Genomic DNA, 22,695 nt, shown 5'->3' with positions numbered 1-22,695 from the left:
TACCAGTTTCGCCATAGCTACCATACCTAGGGCTGTCACCATACCAGTATCGCCATAGCTACCATACCTAGGGCTTTCACCATACCAGTATCGCCATAGCTACTATACCTAGGGCTTTCACATACCAGTATCGCCATAGCTACCATACCTAGGGCTTTCACTATACCAGTATCGCCATAGCTACCATACCTAGGGCTTTCACATACCAGTATCGCCATAGCTACCATACCTAGGGCTTTCACTATACCAGTATCGCCATAGCTACCATACCTAGGGCTTTCACTATACCAGTATCACCATAGCTACCATACCTAGGGCTGTCACCATAACAATATCGCCATAAATACCATACTGTACCTAGGGCTGTCACCATACCAGCATCGCAATAGCTACCATACCTAGGGCTGTCACTATACCAGTATCGCCATAGCTACCATACCTAGGGCTTTCACATACCAGTATCGCCATAGCTACCATACCTAGGGCTTTCACTATACCAGTATCGCCATAGCTACCATACCTAGGGCTTTCACCATACCAGTATCGCCATAGCTACTATACCTAGGGCTTTCACATACCAGTATCGCCATAGCTACCATACCTAGGGCTTTCACCATACCAGTATCGCCATAGCTACTATACCTAGGGCTTTCACATACCAGTATTGCCATAGCTACCATACCTAGGGCTTTCACTATACCAGTATCGCCATAGCTACCATACCTAGGGCTTTCACTATACCAGTATCGCCATAGCTACCATACCTAGGGCTGTCACCATAACAATATCGCCATAAATACCATACTGTACCTAGGGCTGTCACCATACCAGCATCGCAATAGCTACCATACCTAGGGCTGACACCATACTAGTATCGCCATAGCTACCATACCTAGGGCTGACACCATACTAGTATCGCCATAGCTACCATACCTAGGGCTGTCACCATAACAATATCGCCATAAATACCATACTGTACCTAGGGCTGACACCATACTAGTATCGCCATAGCTACCATACCTAGGGCTGTCACCATAACAATATCGCCATAAATACCATACTGTACCTAGGGCTGACACCATACTAGTATCGCCATAGCTACCATACCTAGGGCTGACACCATACTAGTATCGCCATAGCTACCATACCTAGGGCTTTCACCATACCAGTATCGCCATAGCTACCATACCTAGGGCTGTCACCATAACAATATCGCCATAAATACCATACTGTACCTAGGGCTGTCACCATACTAGTATCGCCATAGCTACCATACCTAGGGCTGTCACCATACTAGTATCGCCATAGCTACCATACCTAGGGCTTTCACCATACCAGTATCGCCATAGCTACCATACCTAGGGCTTTCACCATACCAGTATTGCCATAGCTACCCAGGAAATGTTGTCCCTCATACTGCCATGTCTAACGTGGGAAGTAGAAGGGGGGTGTTGAGTAATGTTGCTGTTGCTAGAGAGAGTGGTTGTTAGGGACTACTGTCGCCAGGGAGAGGGGCAATGACGACAGAGAGAGGGGAGAGGGTTTCACTCTTTTTCTGTCTCAGTTCTCCTCCTCTAACTTATCTTTTCACTCTGCTGTCTCTTTTCCTTCTACTCTCTCTCTCCCTCTCTCTATTTCTCATCTCTCTACTCCTTCTCTCTCAGGTGCTAGTTTGTGAAGCATTAGGAGAGTAGATCTAATTGGTTAACACTCTGATGGGAGCTAGCTCAGGTTGATTGACAGGTGTGGGCTGCTGTGGGACGGATCTGTCCTGTTCTGTCGTGGCTGGACTTAGTTTAGGGGTGTGTGTGTGTGTGTGTGTGTGTGTGTGTGTGTGTGTGTGTGTGTGTGTAATGGTAACATTTGGTAAACGTTCTGAGCAGTGAGTTGAGCGGTCGAGGTTCAGTAGAGGCCCCCTGCGGTCTGCTCTGACATGACACACACACAATCCCCTATCCCCTCTAAGAATCATAATAACAGACAGACTAAAGCTTCGGAGCCAATCAAAGCCATCAGAGGGAGCAGGGCTTAGGCCTCTCAGCCAATCAAAACGATCCTAGTCCCACAGGCTAAACCCCTTCCTTTGAACTGAAGGCCAGCAACCATATTGGGCTGTTATTATATTGTGTGTGTGTGTGTGTGTGTGTGTGTGTGAGCACATGTTTCTTTTTTTAATCTAATCCATGTCGCCAGATTAACTGATTCTCACCTGGTAATTTAGAATTAATAATGATCACATCCACCTTCTGCTCTCCGTCTTGCCTTTATCTGCTGTGGCTTTTAAAGTCCTTAATTGAAACAATAACAAAGCAGAAACCCCACCCCTCTGTTTTGGTAAAAAGCTGAGGGATAGGCCTGGAGAAATGTAACCACTCTCAAATTCATAGACAGAGCTGTGGATGCAAGGACTGACCATCCATGATATCAAAATTATAGTTTTAACCCTGTTTTGAGGCTATATAGTGTTTATTTACATTTACTTTGTTTACAAACATTTGATTTGATATACAAGCTTTTTTAAAGCCAATGTTATTTGTCACATGTGCCAAATACAACAGGTGTAGACCTTACTGTGAAATGCTTACTTACAAGTCCTTAACCAACAATACAGTTTTAAGAAAAATAAGTGTTAAGTAAAAAATAGATTTAAAAAATAATAATTAAAGAGCAGCAGTAAAATAACAGTAGTGAGGCTATATACAGGGGGTACCGGTACAGAGTCAATGTGCGGGGGCACAGGTTAGTCAAGGTAATTGAGGTAATATGTACATGTAGGTAGAGTTAAAGTGATTTTAGGTTCTGATGGGGTACGACAGTTGAACTAAGCTCATGAGGCATTTATAATTTACACTGAACAAAAATATAAACGCAACATGCAACAATTTCAACGATTTTACTGAGTTACAGTTCATATAAGGAAATCAGTCAATTGAAATGAATTCATTAGGCACTAATCTATGGACTTCGCATGACTGGGCAGGGGGGAGCCAGCCCAACCAATCATAATGAGTTTTTCCCCACAAAAGGGCTTTATTACAGATAGAAATACTCCTCAGTTTCATCAGCTGTCTGGGTGGCTGGTCTCAGACGATCCCGCAGGTGAAGAAGCAGGATGTGGAGGTCCTGGGCTGGCGTGGTCTGCGGTTGTGAGGCCAGTTGGACGTACTGCCAAACTCTCTAAAACAACATTGGAGGTGGCTTATGGTAGAGAAATGAACTTTAAATTACCTGGCAACAGTTCTGGTGGACATTCGTGCAGTCAGCATGCAAGTTGCATGCTCCCTCAAAACTTGAGACATCTGTGCCATTGTGTTGTGTGACTAAACTTCACATTTTAGAGTGGCCTTTTATTGTCCCCAGTACAAGGTGCACCTGTGTAATGATCATGCTGTTTAATCGGCTTCTTGATATGCCACACCTGTCAGGTGGATGGATTGTTTTGGCAAAGGAGAAATGCTCACTAACAGGGATGTAAATAAATGTGTGCACAAATGTTGAGAGAAATACTATTTTTGTGCGTATGGAACATTTCTGAGATCTTTTATTTCAGCTCATGAAACATAGGACCAACACTTTACATGTTGCGTTTATATTTTTGTTCAGTGTATATTAAGCAGCTGTTCTTCTGAACGATGCAACGCGGAGTGCCTGAACACAGCCCTTAGCTGTGGGATATTGGCCATATAACACAAACCCCCGAGGTGCCTTATTTCTATTTACAAATGTAATTAGAACAGTAAAAATAAATGTTTTGTCATACCCGTGGTATACGGTCTCATCTACCACGGCTTTCAGCCAATCAGCATTCAGGGCTTGAACCACCCAGTTTATAATCTTCAAGAGTCAATGTGTATATATCATGAATTTATAAGTCACAACATGGCTGTAGCAACTAAGGATTCTACCTTTTAAACTCGACAATCCCGTGACCAAAATGAAACCAACATTCTGGCCATCACTCCCCCACTTCCACCGCGGTCGTGTGTGTAATCCAATCAAGGCAGCTGGAACCTAAAAGAACAACATTCATTGTTTCAGGAACACCCCTCTTGTTTTACCACACACACACACACACACACACACACACACACACACACACACACACACACACACAAGCCTCTTCACGCAGATAGTCTCACTAAGCTTTAGACTGCAGGGAGTTCCCTCACCCTCCTGTAACATGCCTTATATCCAACAGACGGGGTCAAAGGTCACTGTCTGAGGTAGACCTTCACAAACCACAATGTAGCTTACTGTTCTCAATACCAGAAACGTGTGTTTGTAATTATGTGTGTGTGTGTGTGTGTGTGTGTGTGTGTCAGTTTTTGTGTGACACAGCAGGGAACATCCTCCAGTTGTGCCTCCATTTGCTGTTGATCGTTCTGTAAAGGCAGTCACTCTGAGAGGTATGTGTGTGTCTGGTCATGCTATGGCAGATTGACATGATAAAACTGATTTTAATGTAGGCCTATAACAAGCTGGCATGATATCCCAGGGTAATGGACTGAACAGTCACCAGCTGTCCACTGGACAACATGTTTTGTTTCTAGAGTGTGTTTAGTTTTTTATTCCGCAAACGGAAGCCTTGTTGACCTCAGGTCTCTCTCTCTCTCTCTCTCTCTCTCTCTCTCTCTCTCTCCCCCCTCTCAAATCAAATCAAAGTTTATTGGTCACATAAACAGTTGCAGATGTTATCACAGGTGCAGTGAAATGCAGCAATATCTAGCAAAGCCATCTCTTTCCGCTCTCTCTCTCTCTCTCTCTCTCTCTCTCTCTCTCTCTCTGTGTCTCTCTCTGTGTCTCTCTCTGTGTCTCTCTCTGTGTCTCTCTCTGTGTCTCTCTCTGTCTCTCTCTCTGTCTCTCTCTCTCTCTCTCTCTCTCTGTCTCTCTCTCTGTCTCTCTGTCTCTGTCTCTGTCTCTGTCTCTGTCTCTCTCTCTCTCTCTCTCTCTCTCTCTCATTCTCTCTCTCTCTCTCCCTCTCTCTCACTTTCTCGCTCGCTCACTCTCTCTCTCTCTCTCTCTCTCTCTCTCCCCCCCCTCTCAAATCAAATCAAAGTTTATTGGTCACATAAACAGTTTTGCAGATGTTATCGCAAGTGCAGTGAAATGCAGCAATATCTAGCAAAGCCATCTCTTTCCGCTCTCTCTCTCTGTCTCTCTTTCTCTCACACACACACACAGTAAATCACTTGCTACTTTGCAGTGACAGGGCACTGTCACCCTCCTCAGGCTAGGGACACATGCTGAGCCTTGTGGGAGATCCAGATGCCCAGGTCTAAATGTGGAAATGTGGGATGTTATTTTTGGGATGTTATTGTGTGGTTATTATTAGGTCACAGTGGGTAGGCAGGGGGCACGGAGCAGGAAAATATGGAAGTTCTCATGAAGAGGAAGTTGTGTGTGAGAGCCTCTAGCTATCTGGTATTTAGGGTAATGTTTACTAGTGTTGAGGGAGTCTGGGTTGCCTGTTGCACCGGTTAATAATAGATTTATAGATTTTTATTAGGATCCCCATTAACCAATGCCAATGGCGACAGCTAGTCTTCCTGGGGTCCGACAAATAAAAACACAACCTGGGCCTGAACCCATAAAGAGAAAACAGAGAACAACTCCCTATTGGAGAAACCCTTGAGAGGAACCAGATCTGTCAGGCTGGGTGGAGGTGGAGATTAGAACAAATAGTTGTTGAGTCATGTTTGTTCTAGTGTGTTCTGGAATCAATGACTTAGTCATGTTTTGTTCTGGGGAAGTATATAATAATGTCTTATCCTCCTATACCAACATAATCAGTGGAGGCAGTCTGAACCCTATGGCTTGGCTCTGATCCTGTGTCTGTGTGTTTGTGAACCCTGTGACAGAGCAGTGGTCTGCGGGTCAAACAGTTCTTCCCTGTGGGTTCTAGGGGCAGAGATGTTCCCTGCCTGCCTAAGAGGAAGCTCTAGTGATTTAGTGACTAGCATAACGCCAGAACGGAACACTAAGGAACTCTAGAGAGCCAGCAGAAACCCTGGTAACTGTTGCCGCGGGGGGGCTAAGATGGAGGATGCTGCTGGTTGGCATGGCAACAGTGAATGCATGCGTGTGAGAGAGACAGAGAGTTTGTCTCGTTAGCCACCTGGGGGCTGGCTGGGTTGGCCTGACACACCCCGTCTTGCTCTTCTCGCTCTCGCTCTCACTCTCGCTCTATATCTCTCTCTTTTTCTCTCTCTCTCTCTCTCTCGCTCTCTATCGCTCTCTATCTATCTCTCTCTCTTTCTCTCTCGCTCTCTCTTTCTCTCTCTCGCTCTTTCTCTCTCTCGCTCTTTCTCTCTCTCTCTTTCTCTCTCTCTCTCTCTCTCTCTCTCCCTCTCTCTCTCTCCATCTCTCTCTCTCCCTCCCTCTCCATCTCTTTCTCTCTCTCTCTTTCTCTCTCTCTCTCTCTCTCTCTCTCCCTCCCTCTCCATCTCTCTCTCGCTCTCTCGCTTTCGCTCAGATTGATACGCTTTATTAGCATGAATGACAAAGCCACTGTTGCTAAAGCGAAGTGAGATAATGACGTCTCTCTCTTCTCTCCCTCCTCTCTCGCTCTCTCTCTCTTTGTCGACTAAACTTAATGCATTTCATTCAGTGATTCACTCATTGATAGACTAACTTCTCTGAACCATCTTTCCACTGTCTCTGTTAGTCCAACCAAGCCATGTAAACAGGAAACCCTTATTTTGATGACAGTCGAGCCGAATTGTGTGTGTGTGTGTGTGTGTGTGTGTTATGTAGTAGCACTGACAGTGTTGTCTCCCCCTGCAGGATATGAGAAGACATGTCATGATGACCCTCCTGGACACTGAGCAGTCTTACGTGGAGTCGCTCCGGACACTCATACAGGTAATACGACACACACAGGAACCCCCAGTGCTAACAGATGGTTGAAGTTGCAATGTCTTAATGTAAATAAATCCTGCTAGAGCCCCTTTCCTCACCTCTTAGCCACATATCTCACCTGCCTCATTCAGACAGGCAGTCTCCCCACCCAGACCCCACACTCACTCCACAACTCCCCCACCCCACAACCCCACTCAACCACACCCACCCTACCCCACCTGTCTCTGACTCCCCTCTTACCTCCCTACCATTTTCCAACAACCCCCTTCACTGAGACAGGCCCACCCTTTCTACAACCCTATCCCCAACCTCCCCTCCACACACACCAACCACAAACAGACACCCCCTACCTTAAATAACCCCTGCCCCCCTTATAGACACAGATGGTCTTTACCCTTCCTACCCTATCATAGAGTCATACACACTCACTCTCTTCAGACACTCTGGTCTTTGATGATACAGTTCTTTATGGAAGAGATGTTCAACCTCTCTGGTCTTTGATAATACAGTTATTTATGGACGAGATCTTCAACCACTCTGGTATTTGATGATAGTTCTTTATGGAAGAGATGTTCAACCTCTCTGGTATTTGATAAATACAGTTATTTATGGAACCTCTCATTCAGACAGTAGAAGCTGCTAGAGAAATGCTTCTTTATTGTTCAGTCCTACACGTCTCATTATCACAGCCTTTAACAAGGTACCATTACATAATATATACATTGTGGGCAAGTGGGAGGATTCTGCCTGTACCCTGCACGTGTGGGGAAACAGATCCAGGTTGCTCTCCATAGTAATATAAATGAGAGGAGAAGTGCTGGTCTCTGTGTTTTCTAACTCACTGTCACTGATCGCTACAGAGGCAGGGTTCCTATAGCAACAGAACAGGGGCCACGGTTACCACAGTTAATGCAGTGAAACTGCCACTCCACAGAAGCTCCAAAATGGAGTATGTAATACAGAGCTCTGATTGGCTGGTACAACCACATGGTTCCGTTAACTGTTGGACTAAAAAGCCACCTAGTAAGCCACCTGTAGATTTTTGCTCAAGGGCACAGACAGATGTTTGACCTAGTCGGCTCGGGGATTCAACCCAGCAACCTTTCAGTTACTGGCCCAAGGCTCGGCAGCACTGCAGTATGTGTGCGTGTTTCATTGGGTCTGTGGCTTGCCTGGATGTGTTCCCATTTCACGAGGATGGTTTCGGGAAATGGTGGAATTTTCCAAAAATAGAAACATATTTGTCATGCTATGTAATGTGTGTGTGTGTGTGCCTATCAGGAAGAAAATATTAACTGGAACTCTATTTTGTGATAACAGTTCTGTAGTTGATTGAGGTTGATTATGTGTGCGGGACCGAAGGAGGAAGAAATAAAGGGAGAGAAGAAGAGAGGGGGCCGTTTCACATCCTCGGTTTTGAAAAATGAAAACATTTGAGACTGTAGATACTAGGACCGGGAATGGCCAGGAACCTCACCATACCATATTATCACCATACTGAGGGACCTCACCATACCATATTATCACCGTACTGAGGGACCTCACCATACCATATTATCACCGTACTGAGAGACCATGTGTAATATGCGGTAGTTTATGTATTGTATAACAGCACAAGCATAATTTTAATTCAGGTTTTTTTTTCCAGGCTTGGGCACATAAGCTCTAATATGCGTATGGGTGTTTTGAATGAATCATCACCTTAGAAAGCGCTGTCCAGTTCGTCGTGTTAGGCTTTGAAACAGCATCCACAAGGACCCATGTTTTCCACTCAGATTCAACCTGCTGTTGAACTTCGTTCTTCCAATTGATCAATCACAGTGAGGTGACTTTTAAAAGCGTGATACTGCTTTGATGATACGTGTTTGATGTGGTTCTCGGATCGCATTTGCATTGATGTCAGAGTGGTTAGAGGGACAATGGAGCCCTGAGTACCAGGCCATTAGGACCTGATGGTAGTTGGGTAGATGGGTACGACCAACGCATGTCCAGAGTGCATAAGAGGAGATTACCGCGACTCAATGGTCACGTGGAATTTTACTGCGGTAATACGGTCACCACAGCAGCCCTATGGTACAGCCTACTAGTTCAAAAATAATATTGCGACATTATCGATACGATATATTGTCAAAAATAATATCCTGATATGTAACTGTATCCATTTTTTCCCCATCACTAGTAGATACTGTGGGCCCATAGGGACACGGAGGTGTTTCCTTTAATCAAAGCCTGTCTTAGAACATACGCGCGCACGCACGCACGCGCACACACACACACACACACACACACACACACACACACACACACACACACACACACACACACACACACACACACACACACAGAGTACTCACAACCTCTTGGCTCTTTTCCTTATGTACAATAAAGGCTGGTTTTAACTCTAGCTCTCTCTCTAACTCCCCCCTCTCTATCGCTCTCTCTACCTCCCCCCTCTATCTCTCTCTACCTACCCCCCCCTCTAACTCTCTCTCTCTACCTCCCCCCTCTCCCCCTCTCCCTCCCTCCCCCTCTGTCTGTCTCTCTCTCTCTCCCTGCCTCTCTCGCTCTATCTGTAGGGCTATATGCGGCCTTTGAAGCATTCAGACAGTGGATCCCTAGTTGATCCCTCATTGGTGGATGAGATGTTCTATCAGATCCCAGAGATCCTGGAGCACCATGAGCACTTCCTGGAACAGGTCACCGGCTGCATCAGCCAATGGCACGACAGACAGACTGTGGGCCAGTTGCTTATCCAATCGGTAAGTACCTCCCTCCATCCAATCACTGTGAACAATGGACAATGGAGAAACCACGGGTGAAAGTAAGTTGGTAGGGTCCCAGTAAAATAAATAGCGGGGGGGGGGGGGCATGCCTTACCAGTAGAACATGAGCCTATCACAGTTAACACAAAATGCCAAGACAATGGTAAGCTATTACAACACAGCCGCATGAAAAGTGAGAGAATTGATTTGAAACCGGGTGGTGTACGCTCCAAATTGTGTTGTGGTTCGACGAGAACAATTACATTTTGCCAAGGCGGAAATGAGTGACCGAGACCAAGACGCGCCCCGGACAGCAGTCCACGCATCAACACGCAGGCTACAAGTGTAAGCCTAATGACAATCACAGAATGTCATTACATACACGTAGGTGTTTTGTAACAGATATATTTTTCTGTTCATCATATTACGGGTGCACAGTGCATTGTTTTGGATGCTGGAATGATTTAGTGAATGGACGAACGTGCCTGGGTAGACTACAGAAGCGCCTTTTTGAAGTGATTGTTTGACAATCAGATGAAAACATCATGACTGGGGGGGGGGGGGTCCTGGTGTTTCACTGCCTTCTTGCTACAGGACACACACACACACTTCACCCCTAAATAGTAAGGTACAGTGACTTCCCCATGAGTCTCCTCCCTGTCTCCTCTCCTGGTCCATATTAACTACCTGCTGGTAGCCCTCTGGTTCACCCCAACACACACACCTCCCAGTCTAAACACAGACAACAACACCTCCACGGCCAAAAGAACAAAGGCCTCTCCCTCTGGGGGCAGAGAGACTTAAGGCGTATGCTTGCTTCCCAGCAGAAACAGTTAGGAAGAGTTTGTGTATATATTATGACAACAGTTTGTGACGTTTTTGTTTGTTTTGGACTTCGGCATTTTTCAGCTGTCCAGGCACACACACAAAAATCTTGAGGCAAGCCGAAGTCAACGCCCCTTCGTCTGTGATTGGTCAACAGTAGTGATTCTTCAATAAAGTCTGTTGTCATTCAACGACAGAACTCGTTTTCATGCTCATTGTTTCATTGAGAAATACTGCACCAAACATCTTACTTAGTTGTCAAAATTAATGACAGATTTCTTGAGTTATCTTAGATTAATTCTGACTAATTTGAGGAAGTGTACTGGCTACGGCGTCTCAAAATGGACAAACTTGTCTAGGCGCCAGCCTAATTGAAGCGTGCTGACTCCTTTATCCTGACCGGTGTAGCATCGCTAGCCTATTCAGTCAGATTGTGTAGCATTGTTAGCCCATGCTAGTGGAATGCAGTCAGAATGTATAGCATTGTTAGCCCATGCTAGTGGAATGCAGTCAGAATGTGTAGCATTGTTAGCCCATGCTAGTGAAATGCAGTCAGAATGTGTAGCATTGTTAGCCCATGCTAGTGGAATGTAGCGAGTAGTAATCCCTTGACCTCTCTGAACTGTCTTTGAGCTAGACATTTCTGCTACAGTGAGGTCAACTCTCGGAGTGTGTGTATTGTGTGTGTGTGTATTGTGTGTGTGTGTGTATGACGTCAGTTTACACACAGATGTCATGTCACCCTCTCTCACCCCACTCCCTCTCTCACGCCCCTCACCCTCTTCATCCCTCTCTCACCCCCTCACTTCTCTTCCCCCCCCCCCCCCCCCCTCTCTCTCTCACCCCCCTCAGCCCTTCTCCCCCTCTACAGTTCAACCCCTTGTGATGATACCCTGTCAAAACACATCTGTCTCAGTAGCCCTGAACCGGCCTGACCCCGTGTAATAGCACACACAGAACCTATATGCCGACTATGCAGTCCTGCTCCCTCCTTGGACAGACAGCCGACAGTAACATCATGTATAGTTGGTAGACCCAGGATAGTGGGTTCGATTCTTGGGACCATACATACGTAACATTTATGCACGCATGACTGTAAGTGGCTTTGGATAAAAGTGTCTGCTAAATGGCATTTATTATTATTATTATTATTATTATTATTTAAATGGCATTTATTATTATTATTATTATTATTATTATTATTATTATTATTATTATTATTATTAGAGAGTCTAACGGACAGGGATTATACTGTAAAGATTATACTATACTATAGAGCCAGGGAGGTTGTGTAAGAGAGGGGAAAGAGTGACAAGAGAATGGGGGAGAGTGGCTGCTTGTGTAACTGGAGGGAGGGGAGACGGGTGACTGTGTAGGTGTATAGCACAGGAGGCTGCTGAAGGGACGGAGGAGGGAGGGATGGGGGGAGGGGAGACGGGTGACTGTGTAGGTGTATAGCACAGGAGGCTGCTGGAGGGACGGAGGAGGGAGGGATGGAGGGAGGGGAGACGGGTGACTGTGTAGGTGTATAGCACAGGAGGCTGCTGAAGGGACGGAGGAGAGAGGGATGGAGGGAGGGGAGACGGGTGACTGTGTAGGTGTATAGCACAGGAGGCTGCTGAAGGGACGGAGGAGAGAGGGATGGAGGGAGGGGAGACGGGTGACTGTGTAGGTGTATAGCACAGGAGGCTGCTGAAGGGACGGAGGAGAGAGGGATGGAGGGAGGGGAGACGGGTGACTGTGTAGGTGTATAGCACAGGAGGCTGCTGAAGGGACGGAGGAGGGAGGGATGGAGGGAGGGGAGACAGGTGACTGTGTAGGTGTAGAGCACAGGAGGCTGCTGAAGGGACGGAGGAGGGAGGGATGGAGGGAGGGGAGACAGGTGACTGTGTAGGTGTATAGCACAGGAGGCTGCTGGAGGGACGGAGGAGGGAGGGATGGAGGGAGGGGAGACAGGTGACTGTGTAGGTGTAGAGCACAGGAGGCTGCTGAAGGGACGGAGGAGGGAGGGGAGACAGGTGACTGTGTAGGTGTATAGCACAGGAGGCTGCTGAAGGGACGGAGGAGGGAGGGATGGAGGGAGGGGAGACGGGTGACTGTGTAGGTGTAGGTGTAGAGCACAGGAGGCTGCTGAAGGGACGGAGGAGAGAGGGATGGAGGGAGGGGAGACAGGTGACTGTGTAGGTGTATAGCACAGGAGGCTGCTGAAGGGACGGAGGAGAGAGGGATGGAGGGAGAGGGCAGCTCTTTTCATGGGGGGTCATAATGCCTATTTCTGTTACCATTAAACCATACCCCTTATCATCCCTCTCTCGCTCTCTTTCTCTCCGTCTGTCTCTCTCACTCTCTTTCTTTCTGTCTCTTTCCATTTCCTTTCCCGCTCTCATTTCTTTCTCTCCTTCTCACTCATCTCCATTGTGTAGAGGAAAGGCAGGTCAGTGTGTGGAGCATGCCATAATGCGTGTTGTGCATGTCTATGTTTGTGCTCTCCATCATCTCTCCCCACTGAGGATCCCCTTTTCCCCACTGAGGATCCCCTTTTCCCCGCTGAGGATCCCCTTTTCCCCACTGAGGATCCCTTTTCCCCACTTAGGATCCCTTTTCCCCACTGAGGATCCCTTTTCCCCACTGAGGATCCCCTTTTACCCGCTGAGGATCCCCTTTTCCCCACTGAGGATCCCTTTTCCCCACTGAGGATCCCCTTTTACCCGCTGAGGATCCCCTTTTCCCCACTGAGGATCCCTTTTACCCGCTGAGGATCCCCTTTTCCCCACTGAGGATCCCTTTTCCCCACTGAGGATCCCCTTTTACCCGCTGAGGATCCCCTTTTCCCCACTGAGGATCCCCTTTTCCCCACTGAGGATCCCTTTTCCCCGCTGAGGATCCCCTTTTCCCCACTGAGGATCCCCTTTTCCCCACTGAGGATCCCCTTTTCCCCACTGAGGATCCCTTTTCCCCACTGAGGATCCCCTTTTCCCCACTGAGGATCCCCTTTTCCCCACTGAGGATCCCCTTTTCCCCGCTGAGGATCCCCTTTTCCCCACTGAGGATCCCCTTTTCCCCGCTGAGGATCCCCTTTTCCCCGCTGAGGATCCCCTTTTTCCCACTGAGGATCCCCTTTTCCCCACTGAGGATCCCCTTTTCACTTCGGTTTTTAAGCCTGGAGGGAGGCTTCCTATGTATCACCATATTGGCCAATCCCAGCCAGAGCCAGGCTCACCAACCACTTGTTGCCGGGCAGGATTCACCCTCCTTCAGAGTCAGTTTATAGCTTGTCCCATGCTTTGAAAACAGTCTGCGCATATATTATGATGAAAGTTTGTGACGTTTTTGTTTGTTTTGGGTTCGGTAGTTTTTTTTCTCCTAGTAGGAGTGTAAACTATGGACGGGATTCTTTAATGTAGTGTTTGATGTCATTCAACAAGAGACAATTAGTTTTCATGCACATTGTTTCATTTGAGAAATACTGCACCAAATGTCTTAGTTAGATGTAAAATTGCGCGACTATGACCTACTCTGCAAAAACGTCAACATTTATTACATGTATTATTATCTTAGATTAATTCTGACTATTTGAGGTGATGTGTACTGGCTATGTTGTTGCTATGGCGTCTCTAAAGGGACAAACAGTAATATTGCCGCTTTTGTTCTTGTTTTTCAAGCAAAAGTATTTTTAAGGGAGTATGCGAGGTACAGACTTTCGCTTCAAGTAGCCAAATTATGCTAGGAGCAAACCAAACCTAATATGAGGGGGGCCTTTTACATTATGTTTATATTCTTGTTTGCCTGTTAACTTTCTCTCTCTTACCTCCCCTCTCTATCTTTCTCTCTTTTACACAGTTCTCCAAAGAGATTCTTGCTAATATTTATTCAGCATATATCGATAACTTTCTGAACGCCAAAGACGCAGTGAGGATTGCAAAGGAGGCCAAGCCGGCATTCCTCAAGTTCCTGGAGGTGAGTGTGTATGTCCGCTGTCGATATGAGTGTGTTTGTGTAAATGAGTGTGATGCATGGACTTGTCTCTAAGTGTCTTTATCTACTGTGTGCGCGTGTGTGTGCGCGTGTGTGTGCGCGTGTGTGTGTGTGTGTGTGTGTGTGCACATCCTGTCCCTCCTGCTCGTCCAATGGCAGTTTTCTCAGGACTAGATCGCTGATCCCCTAATGCCAGGTGTATGATCCCCTAATGCCAGGTGTATGATCCCCTAATGCCAGGTGTATGATCCCCTAATGCCAGGCGTACACTACACAACTTTCAAAATCCTAACATCGCTGAGCCCCTTACATTAAACGACCGTCTTTCCTGTAGTTGTTTGTCTTGTCAACATAGTGGTGCGCACACTACCGGTAAATGATGTGGCACAGACAGGAAGTCACACACTACAAGATTCTTCACGTAGTCGTGAGGATTTTCCATACCACCACGCTGTCTCACTAAAACAATGATGCGATGATGTGATTAGATTGTTAACGTAGCTGGAACGAGCTGTGGCTCAAAGCAGCCTCATAAACGTTTTCAGTCAGACATTCACGCTTGCCATACAGAGTTGAAATATCTAGCCAACAATTTGAATTTAATAACATTGCTTGTGAGCTTCAGAGCTGTTACGATTTGACACTTTGGCTTTGGTTAAAGGCAGGTAGAAACGCATGCTAGTAGTAGTCATCCCTCCTTCTCTAGTCTACACATTCAGTCATCATTTCACTGGCTTCTTCTCTGGCGAGTTCTCATTGGCTATCGCTGATCACCTTTCTCAAAACTTGTCATTGCACGTTCATGCTACAAGAGCATTGCAGATTTTGTGTCGATAAAATCAAACATGTTTGAAAATATCTGGTCAGGATGTCTGGGACTTCTCAGAGACGGGATCGGTAGCCCTCAGATTGCGACTCTGACCAGAGTAGGCAACGACATGGGGATTTTGTCTCCAATCTCAAAAAAACTGTCTGGGACAGCTAAATCAGGGCCAAAATAGTGTAGTGTACACCCGGCTTGAGGTAGAGCGGTCTGGCCCAGCTCTTTGGATTACACACACACACACTAGTGTGACAGGCAGGTTCCACTGAATTGAATCATTTACATTTGAGTCATTTAGCAGGGGTGGGAGGGCCAAGAGACCTGACGTGGCAGAAGGAAACACTCAGGTTGGGGTGTAGAGTTTGAGCATAGCCTCTGAAGGTGGGGAGAGGCCGTTCCTCACTAGTCACCACAGATTACTAGTCACAGGCAGAGCTGAGACATGGAGCTCAGAACATGTGGATGTGTGTTCCTGCATGCCTGTCTGTGTATAGTTCAGTGTATCAGCTGTTGTTTTTCTCCCCTCTGTAGCTGACCTTTGACCAGACTAGATGATGACAGTTAAAAAGTCACAGGTCTTCTTCAGTGACTCGGTCACAGTAGGGTGACTCTGAACAGAATGTGGAACCATATCGCCATCTAGTGTCTATGGGAGAAACCAGACAGATTATTCACACTGTATGGCTCATATGTCTGTCTGACTAGAACTCTGTCCCGTTCTCCCTGTCTCTCTCTTCTCTCTCCCTGTCTCTCACTTCTCTGTCTCCCTGTCTCTCACTTCTCTCTCTCTTCTCTGTCTCCGTCTCTCTCTTCTCTCTCCCTGTCTCTCTCTTCTGTCTCCACCCCCCCCCCCCCCACAGACCAGTATGCGTGAGAACAAGGAGAAGCAGGCCCTGGGTGATCTTATGATCAAGCCTGTCCAGAGGATCCCCCGTTATGAGCTGCTGGTCAAGGTGAGTCCCCTCCGCTCTGCCTAACTGGTCAGGGTGAGTCCCCTCCGCTCTAACTGGTCAAGGTAGGTCCCCTCCCCTCTGCATAACTGGTCAAGGTAGGTCCCCTCCCCTCTGCCTAACTGATAAAGGTGAATCCCCTCCCCTCTGCCTAACTGGTCAAGGTAGGTCCCCTCCCCTCTGCCTAACTGATAAAGGTGAGTCCCCTCCCCTCTGCCTAACTGGTCAAGGTAGGTCCCCTCCCCTCTGCCTAACTGATAAAGGTGAATCCCCTCCCCTCTGCCTAACTGGTCAAGGTAGGTCCCCTCCCCTCTGCATAACTGGTCAAGGTGAGTCCCCTCCCCTCTGCATAACTGATCAAGGTGAGTCCCCTCCCCTCTGCCTAACTGGTCAAGGTGAGTCCCCTCCCCTCTGCCTAACTGGTCAAGGTGAGTCCCCTCCCCTCTGCCTAACTGGTCAAGGTGAGTCCCCTCCCCTCTGCCTAACTGGTCAAGGTGAGTCCCCTCCCCTCTGCCTAACTGGTCAAGGTGAGTCCCCTCCCCATGGTTCCCTCTGCCTAACTGGGATAAGTCCTAGGCGAGTCCCAGGCTTCTCCTGGCCTAGCTATTTCCCCAATGTCAACCAGTTTAGTGTTGAAGGCCTGTGTATGAAAGATGAAGGTAAGCATGTGTATATGAAGGCGTATTCTGTTGCAGCTGACGCTTCCTTTTACTTGGTAGTCAAATCAAATCAAATCAAATCAAATGTATTGGTCACATACACATGGTTAGCAGATGTTATTGTGAGTGTAGCAAAATGCTTGTACTTCTAGTTCCGACAGTGCAGCAATATCTAGCAAGTAATATCTAACAATTCCACAACAAATACCTAATACACAAAAATCTAAGTAAAGGAATAGAATAAGAATATATAAATATATGGATGAGCAATGTCATTATCAGAGTGGCATAGGCTAAGATGCAATTGATGGTATAGAATACAGTATATACATATGAGATGTGTAATGCAAGATATGTAAACATTATTATGATAGTATAGGATACAGTATATAGAGTCGTGGTCAAAAGTTTTGAGAATGACACACATACATTTTCAAAGTCTGCTGCCTCAGTTTTTATGATGGCAATTTGTATATACTCCAGAATGTTATGAAGAGTGATCAGATGAATTGCAATGAATTGCAAAGTCCCTCTTTGCCATGAAAATGAACTTAATCCCCCCAAAAACATTTCCACTGCATTTCAGCCCTGCCACAAAACATAATGTCAGTGATTCTCTCGTTAACACAGGTGAGTGTTGACGAGGACAAGGTGATCACTCTGTCATGCTGATTGAGTTAGAATAACAGAATGGAAGCTTTGTTCTTCCTCTGTTAACCATGGTTACCTGCAAGGAAACACATGCCGTCATCATTGCTTTGCACAAAAAGGGCTTCACAGGCAAGGATATTGCTGCTAGTAAGATTGCACCTAAATCAACCATTTTATGAACTTCAAGGAGAGAGGTTCAATTGTTGTGAAGAAGGCTTCAGGGCGCCCAAGAAAGTCCAGCAAGCGCCAGGACCGTCTCCTAAAGTTGATTCAGCTGCGGGATCGGGGCACCACCAGTGCAGAGCTTGCTCAGGAATGGCAGCAGGCAGGTGTGAGTGCATCTGCACGCACAGTGAGGCGAAGACTTTTGGAGGATGGCCTGGTGTCAAGAAGGGCAGCGAGGAAGCCACTTCTCTCCAGGAAAAACATCAGGGACAGACTGATATTCTTCAAAAGGTACAGGGATTGGACTGCTGAGGACTGGGGTAAAGTCATTTTCTCTGATGAATCCCCTTTCCGATTGTTTGGGGCATCCGGAAAAAAAGCTTGTCCAGAGAAGACAAGGTGAGCGCTACCATCAGTCCTGTGTCATGCCAACAGTAAAGCATCCTGAGACCATTCATGTGTGGGGTTGCTTCTCAGCCAAGGGAGTGGGCTCACTCACAATTTTGCCTAAGAACACAGCCATGAATAAAGAATGGTACCAACACATCCTCCGAGAGCAACTTCTCCCAACCATCCAAGAACAGTTTAGTGACGAACAATGCCTTTTCCAGCATGATGGAGCACCTTGCATAAGGCAAAAGTGATAACTAAGTGGCTCGGGAACAAAACATCGAAATCTTGGGTCCATGGCCAGGAAACTCCCCAGACCTTAATCCCATTGAGAACTCAATGGCGGGTGGACAAACAAAAACCCACAAATTCTGACAAACTCCAACCATTGATTATGCAAGAATGGGCTGCCATCAGTCAGGATGTGGCCCAGAAGTTAATTGACAGCATGCCAGGGCGGATTGCAGAGGTCTTGAAAAAGAAGGGTCAACACTGCAAATATTGACTCTTTGCATAAACTTAATGTAATTGTCAATAAAAGCCTTTGACACTTATGGAATGCTTGTAATTATACTTCAGTATACCATAGTAACATCTGACAAAAATATCTCATAACACTGAAGCAGCAAACTTTGTGAAGACCAATACTTGTGTCATTCTCAAAACTTTTGACCACGACTGTACATATGAGACGAGTAATGCAAGATATGTAAACATTATTAAAGTGGCATTATTAAAGTGACTAGTGTTCCATTTATTAAAGTGGCCAGTGATTTTCAAGTCTGTATGTAGGCAGCAGCCTCTCTGTGCTAGTGATGGCTGTTTAACAGTCTGATGGCCTTGAGATAGAAGCTGTTTTTCAGTCTCTCGGTCCCAGCTTTGATGCACCTGTACTGACCTCGCCTTCTGGATGATAGCGGGGTGAACAGGCAGTGGCTCGGGTGGTAGTTGTCCTTCCTGTGACATCGGGTGTGTCCCTGTTCTCTAGGATTTGTTGAAGCACACTCCTGAGGAACATCCAGACCACCCGTTGCTATTGGACGCCCAGAGAGACATCAAGCGATTGGCTGAGAAGATCAATAAGGGGCGTCGCTCTGCGGAGGAGGTGGAGAGAGAGACACGCGTCATGCAGGAGATAGAGGCCCACATCGAGGGAGTGGAACACGTCAGAGACGTCAGGACACACATATATACTCTCATTTTTTTAAATTGAATGTTTTAAAAGTTTAAAGATACTGTTATACGTTGCCCTTTCTTTTGCTATCTTAAAGTTGATGACACTGTAATAATGATTATAATCTCTCTCCCTCTCTCTGTCTCTCGCTCTGTCAGATCCTTAACCCAATGAGGAAGTTCCTGAGACAGGAGATGGTGATGGAGGCGGTGAGACTGAGACACTCAGACAGTAGATTGACATTTAGATAAACGGTGTGCTGTTATGATGATCTTCCAGATAAAGACTGACAGCAGAGACCATAGATACTCTGCTGAGTTACTGCCCTCCGATTGACTGCCCTCTGACAGATATCAATCTATAATCTAGATAACGGATGAGAAGGATAGGACTGAGTTTCTCTCTCTCTGTCTCTCTCTCTCTCTCTCTCTCTCTCTCTCTCTCTCTCTCTCTCTCTCTCTCTCTCTCTCTCTCTCTCTCTCTCTCTCTCTCTCTCTCTCTCTCTCTCTCTCTCTCTCTCTCTCTCTCTCTCTCTCTCTCTCTCTCTCTCTCTCTCTCTCTCTCTCTCTCTCTCTGTCTGTCTGTCTGTGTGTGTCTCTCTCTCTCTCTCTGTCTGTCTGTCTGTGTGTGTCTCTCTCTCTCTCTCTCTCTCTCTCTCTCTCTCTCTGCAGAAGACCGTGGGGGGTAAGAAGGACCGTTCTCTCTTCCTCTTCAGTGATCTGCTCATCTGCACCACACTAAAGAGGAAGTCTGGATCCCTGAGACGCAGCTCCATGAGCCTGTGAGTCACACACACACACACACACACACACACACACACACACACACATACCTGCAATGCAGCTGCTTGAGCTTCTGAGTCACAATGTAGAATGGCAACAGACAGATCAGTCCATCTTGTATTTTTCCACTCCACTCACTAACAACGCTCCTGGGAGTCCCTATTAGATGAGTGAGGACTGTGTGAGTCAACACCCTCATCAAGCGGACAATTCAAATACTTCATATTAGGATCTGAGTTAGCAATGTTATGCCCTTAACCCCTACATTCACCACATAGAGGTATAAAATAATTAGAGACTGTGTCCAAGATGTCCGGCCTTTGTTTTCAACATAATCTACTCACGTTCCCATACGCCGATTCATGGACCGTCTATATCCGGGTTGGATTCGGTTTACACGGCCCAACTTCACATGCGTACTAGCACTCAGTGTGCACAGGGAGCAGCGTCATCACGTCATCCAAAAACATGCCAGACAATGGATGAATATAAAATTGTAATATCTTTGGCTGTGGAGTGCTGGGAAAAAAAATAGTCTTCAGCAACAATTATTTGAATAATTCAATGGATGTTTTGTGTACAAAGATGATGACTAAAGTGTCTTATTAGGATATTTTTTTAAACTCTAACTGCTCTATGGGTCCATCTATGGAAATTGTTTTTCTTGGCCGGATGTCAGTTAAACTGCAGTTACGAAGCAAGACTGTAGAAGTAGTCGAAACCATGCTTCCAGACTGACCCTCGGTTCACCCATAGAGACAGTTAGAGGACTTTATAGCTGTGCCATTTTAGCGTCTGTGACAGCATGGGCAGCGCCATTTTAGGCTATCTCCATTTTGAAGTAGTCCATTTTCTTCTTCACGATTGGTTGATCCCTCCTGGTGACCCGCATGGGCATGAAGGATCAGCCAATGAAGTCGGAAGCCCCACCCAATTAGTTGAAGCCCTCAATGGCGATGCCCATACTGACATGGCCTTTTGGCCACTAGAGGCCTCTATCATTCTCTATGGGTTCACCTCATAATTTGCAGTGTTAAATAAAAGGAGACTTGCTGCCCCCTGGTGTTGCCTGACACACATTGCATCGTACACAGAAATAACTAACTCTGTCTCTTTCCCTCCCCTCTCGTCATTCTATCTCCCCCTGTTCCAGGTACTCTGCTGCCAGTGTGATCGACACTTCCAGTAAATATAAGTTCCTGTGGAAACTTCCCCTAGAGGACGTGGAGATGGTGAAAAGTAAGACTCCTGAGGGCTCATGGGATGTGTAGTTTATATGTATCTGAGATTAAACTGTAGTTCTTTCTGTATCCCAGTGCTCATGGGATCTGTCGTTTCCTGTGAGTATCAGAGGTCAGATGTCATCATCTCTTTTCCTGTATGTTAGGCCCCTCCCAGGCAACCAACAAAGAGACCATCCACAAGATGATTGGTCGACTGGACGAGGACCTGAGTACACTGGGACAGATCAGCAAACTATCAGAGACTCTCAGCTTCCCTCACCAGGTAACACACACACACACACACACATAGACATCTAACAAATCTCATACACACATATACAATTACATTTAGTCCCCCCCCCCCCCTCAACACACACACGCACACTCTCTCTCGCTCTCTCTCGCTCTGTCTCTCTCTCTCTCTCAGAGAAACAGTCTCATACACACCTCCTTTAACAAACCTCTCTCTCTCTCCTCAGTCTCTGGATGAGGCGATAAAGGACCTGATGGCGTCGGTCCACAGGGAGCTAGCAGAGAAACAGTCTCTAGCCTTCAGTATGACCTTCCTGCCAACCAAGCTGGAGCTGACCACCGCCTCGGCAGAAACCAGCTTCGTCTTCGAGTTCAGCTCCCCAGACACACGCAGCAACTTCCAACAGGCCTTCGAAGATGCCAAGAAGAAACTGGGTAAGAGGAAACACATGTCCCATGTTATTTATGAAAAATTAAAATGTATGCACTAACTAACTGTAAGTCGCTCTGGATAAGAGCGTCTGCTAAATGACTAAAATGTAAAAAAAAAAAAAAAGTTAATTTAACATCGTATTAAATGGATAGTTCACTTGAGCCTTTCCCTTGAGAGTAAACTGTAGGTTAATAACCTCTTTATCTCTCCCTTCCTTTGTCCTGTGTGTGTAGCAATGAATAAGGACCAGTGGGACCCAGAGTTCCTGAAGGCTATCCCCATCATGAAGACTCGTAGCGGGATGCAGGTGAGCGAGACCAGCCTGTCCTGGTGGTGTGCAGGGTTGGGCTCAATTCAGGAAATTCAGGAAGTGGTTTGAATAAAACATTCTGAAATTAAATAACTAAATAGCTTCTACTTTTCAGTTTGTTTAGAAGTCATTGAAAATAAATGCCCTTTTCTCGATTTATTGGATTGTAATTTTAGTTTACTTCCTGAATTGACTGCCTTCAATTGGAATTGAGCCCAACCCCGGTGGTGTGACATGGTTACCTGGCCAGTCTGACTGTCCATGGGAAAGCTCAGGGTTTTGTGATGGAGAACACGTCTACTTAAGCATTCATAATCCTTTCCCTCCTATCCTGTCCTGTGTCTCCCTCCCCCAGTTCTCCTGTGCCTCCCCAAGCCACAGTTGTCCAGAGAGCAGCAGTGAGGTGTGGGTGTGTAACAGTGATGGCTACGTGGGCCAGGTGTGTCTGCTCAGCATCAGAGAC

The 22,695-nt window shown here is 46.5% G+C and overlaps 1 protein-coding gene across 1 annotated transcript in view; it reads left to right on the top strand.

Moving 5' to 3' along the window:
• The first annotated feature begins 6,788 nt into the window (after nucleotides 1-6,788).
• LOC311117807 (rho guanine nucleotide exchange factor 17-like) overlaps nucleotides 6,789-22,695 on the top strand; it is a 21,311-nt gene continuing 5,404 nt past the window's right edge. Inside the window, exons 1-12 of the mRNA XM_084192716.1 lie at nucleotides 6,789-6,861; nucleotides 9,435-9,617; nucleotides 14,286-14,402; nucleotides 16,104-16,196; nucleotides 19,047-19,232; nucleotides 19,391-19,441; nucleotides 19,904-20,013; nucleotides 21,168-21,253; nucleotides 21,402-21,520; nucleotides 21,717-21,924; nucleotides 22,156-22,229; nucleotides 22,588-22,695. The exon at nucleotides 22,588-22,695 is cut by the window's right edge and continues 80 nt beyond it. Of these exons, the coding sequence (XP_084048842.1) occupies nucleotides 6,802-6,861; nucleotides 9,435-9,617; nucleotides 14,286-14,402; nucleotides 16,104-16,196; nucleotides 19,047-19,232; nucleotides 19,391-19,441; nucleotides 19,904-20,013; nucleotides 21,168-21,253; nucleotides 21,402-21,520; nucleotides 21,717-21,924; nucleotides 22,156-22,229; nucleotides 22,588-22,695 (1,395 nt within the window). The 5' untranslated portion in view covers nucleotides 6,789-6,801. The remainder of the gene's footprint in view (nucleotides 6,862-9,434; nucleotides 9,618-14,285; nucleotides 14,403-16,103; nucleotides 16,197-19,046; nucleotides 19,233-19,390; nucleotides 19,442-19,903; nucleotides 20,014-21,167; nucleotides 21,254-21,401; nucleotides 21,521-21,716; nucleotides 21,925-22,155; nucleotides 22,230-22,587) is intronic.

Source organism: Coregonus lavaretus (genome assembly GCF_964263955.1).
Source record: "Coregonus lavaretus genome assembly, contig: HAP1_SCAFFOLD_3166, whole genome shotgun sequence".
Classification (NCBI taxonomy): domain Eukaryota; kingdom Metazoa; phylum Chordata; class Actinopteri; order Salmoniformes; family Salmonidae; genus Coregonus; species Coregonus lavaretus.
The sequence above is the reverse complement of the archived record's forward strand: the minus strand, read 5'-3'. Positions and strand labels throughout refer to the sequence as shown.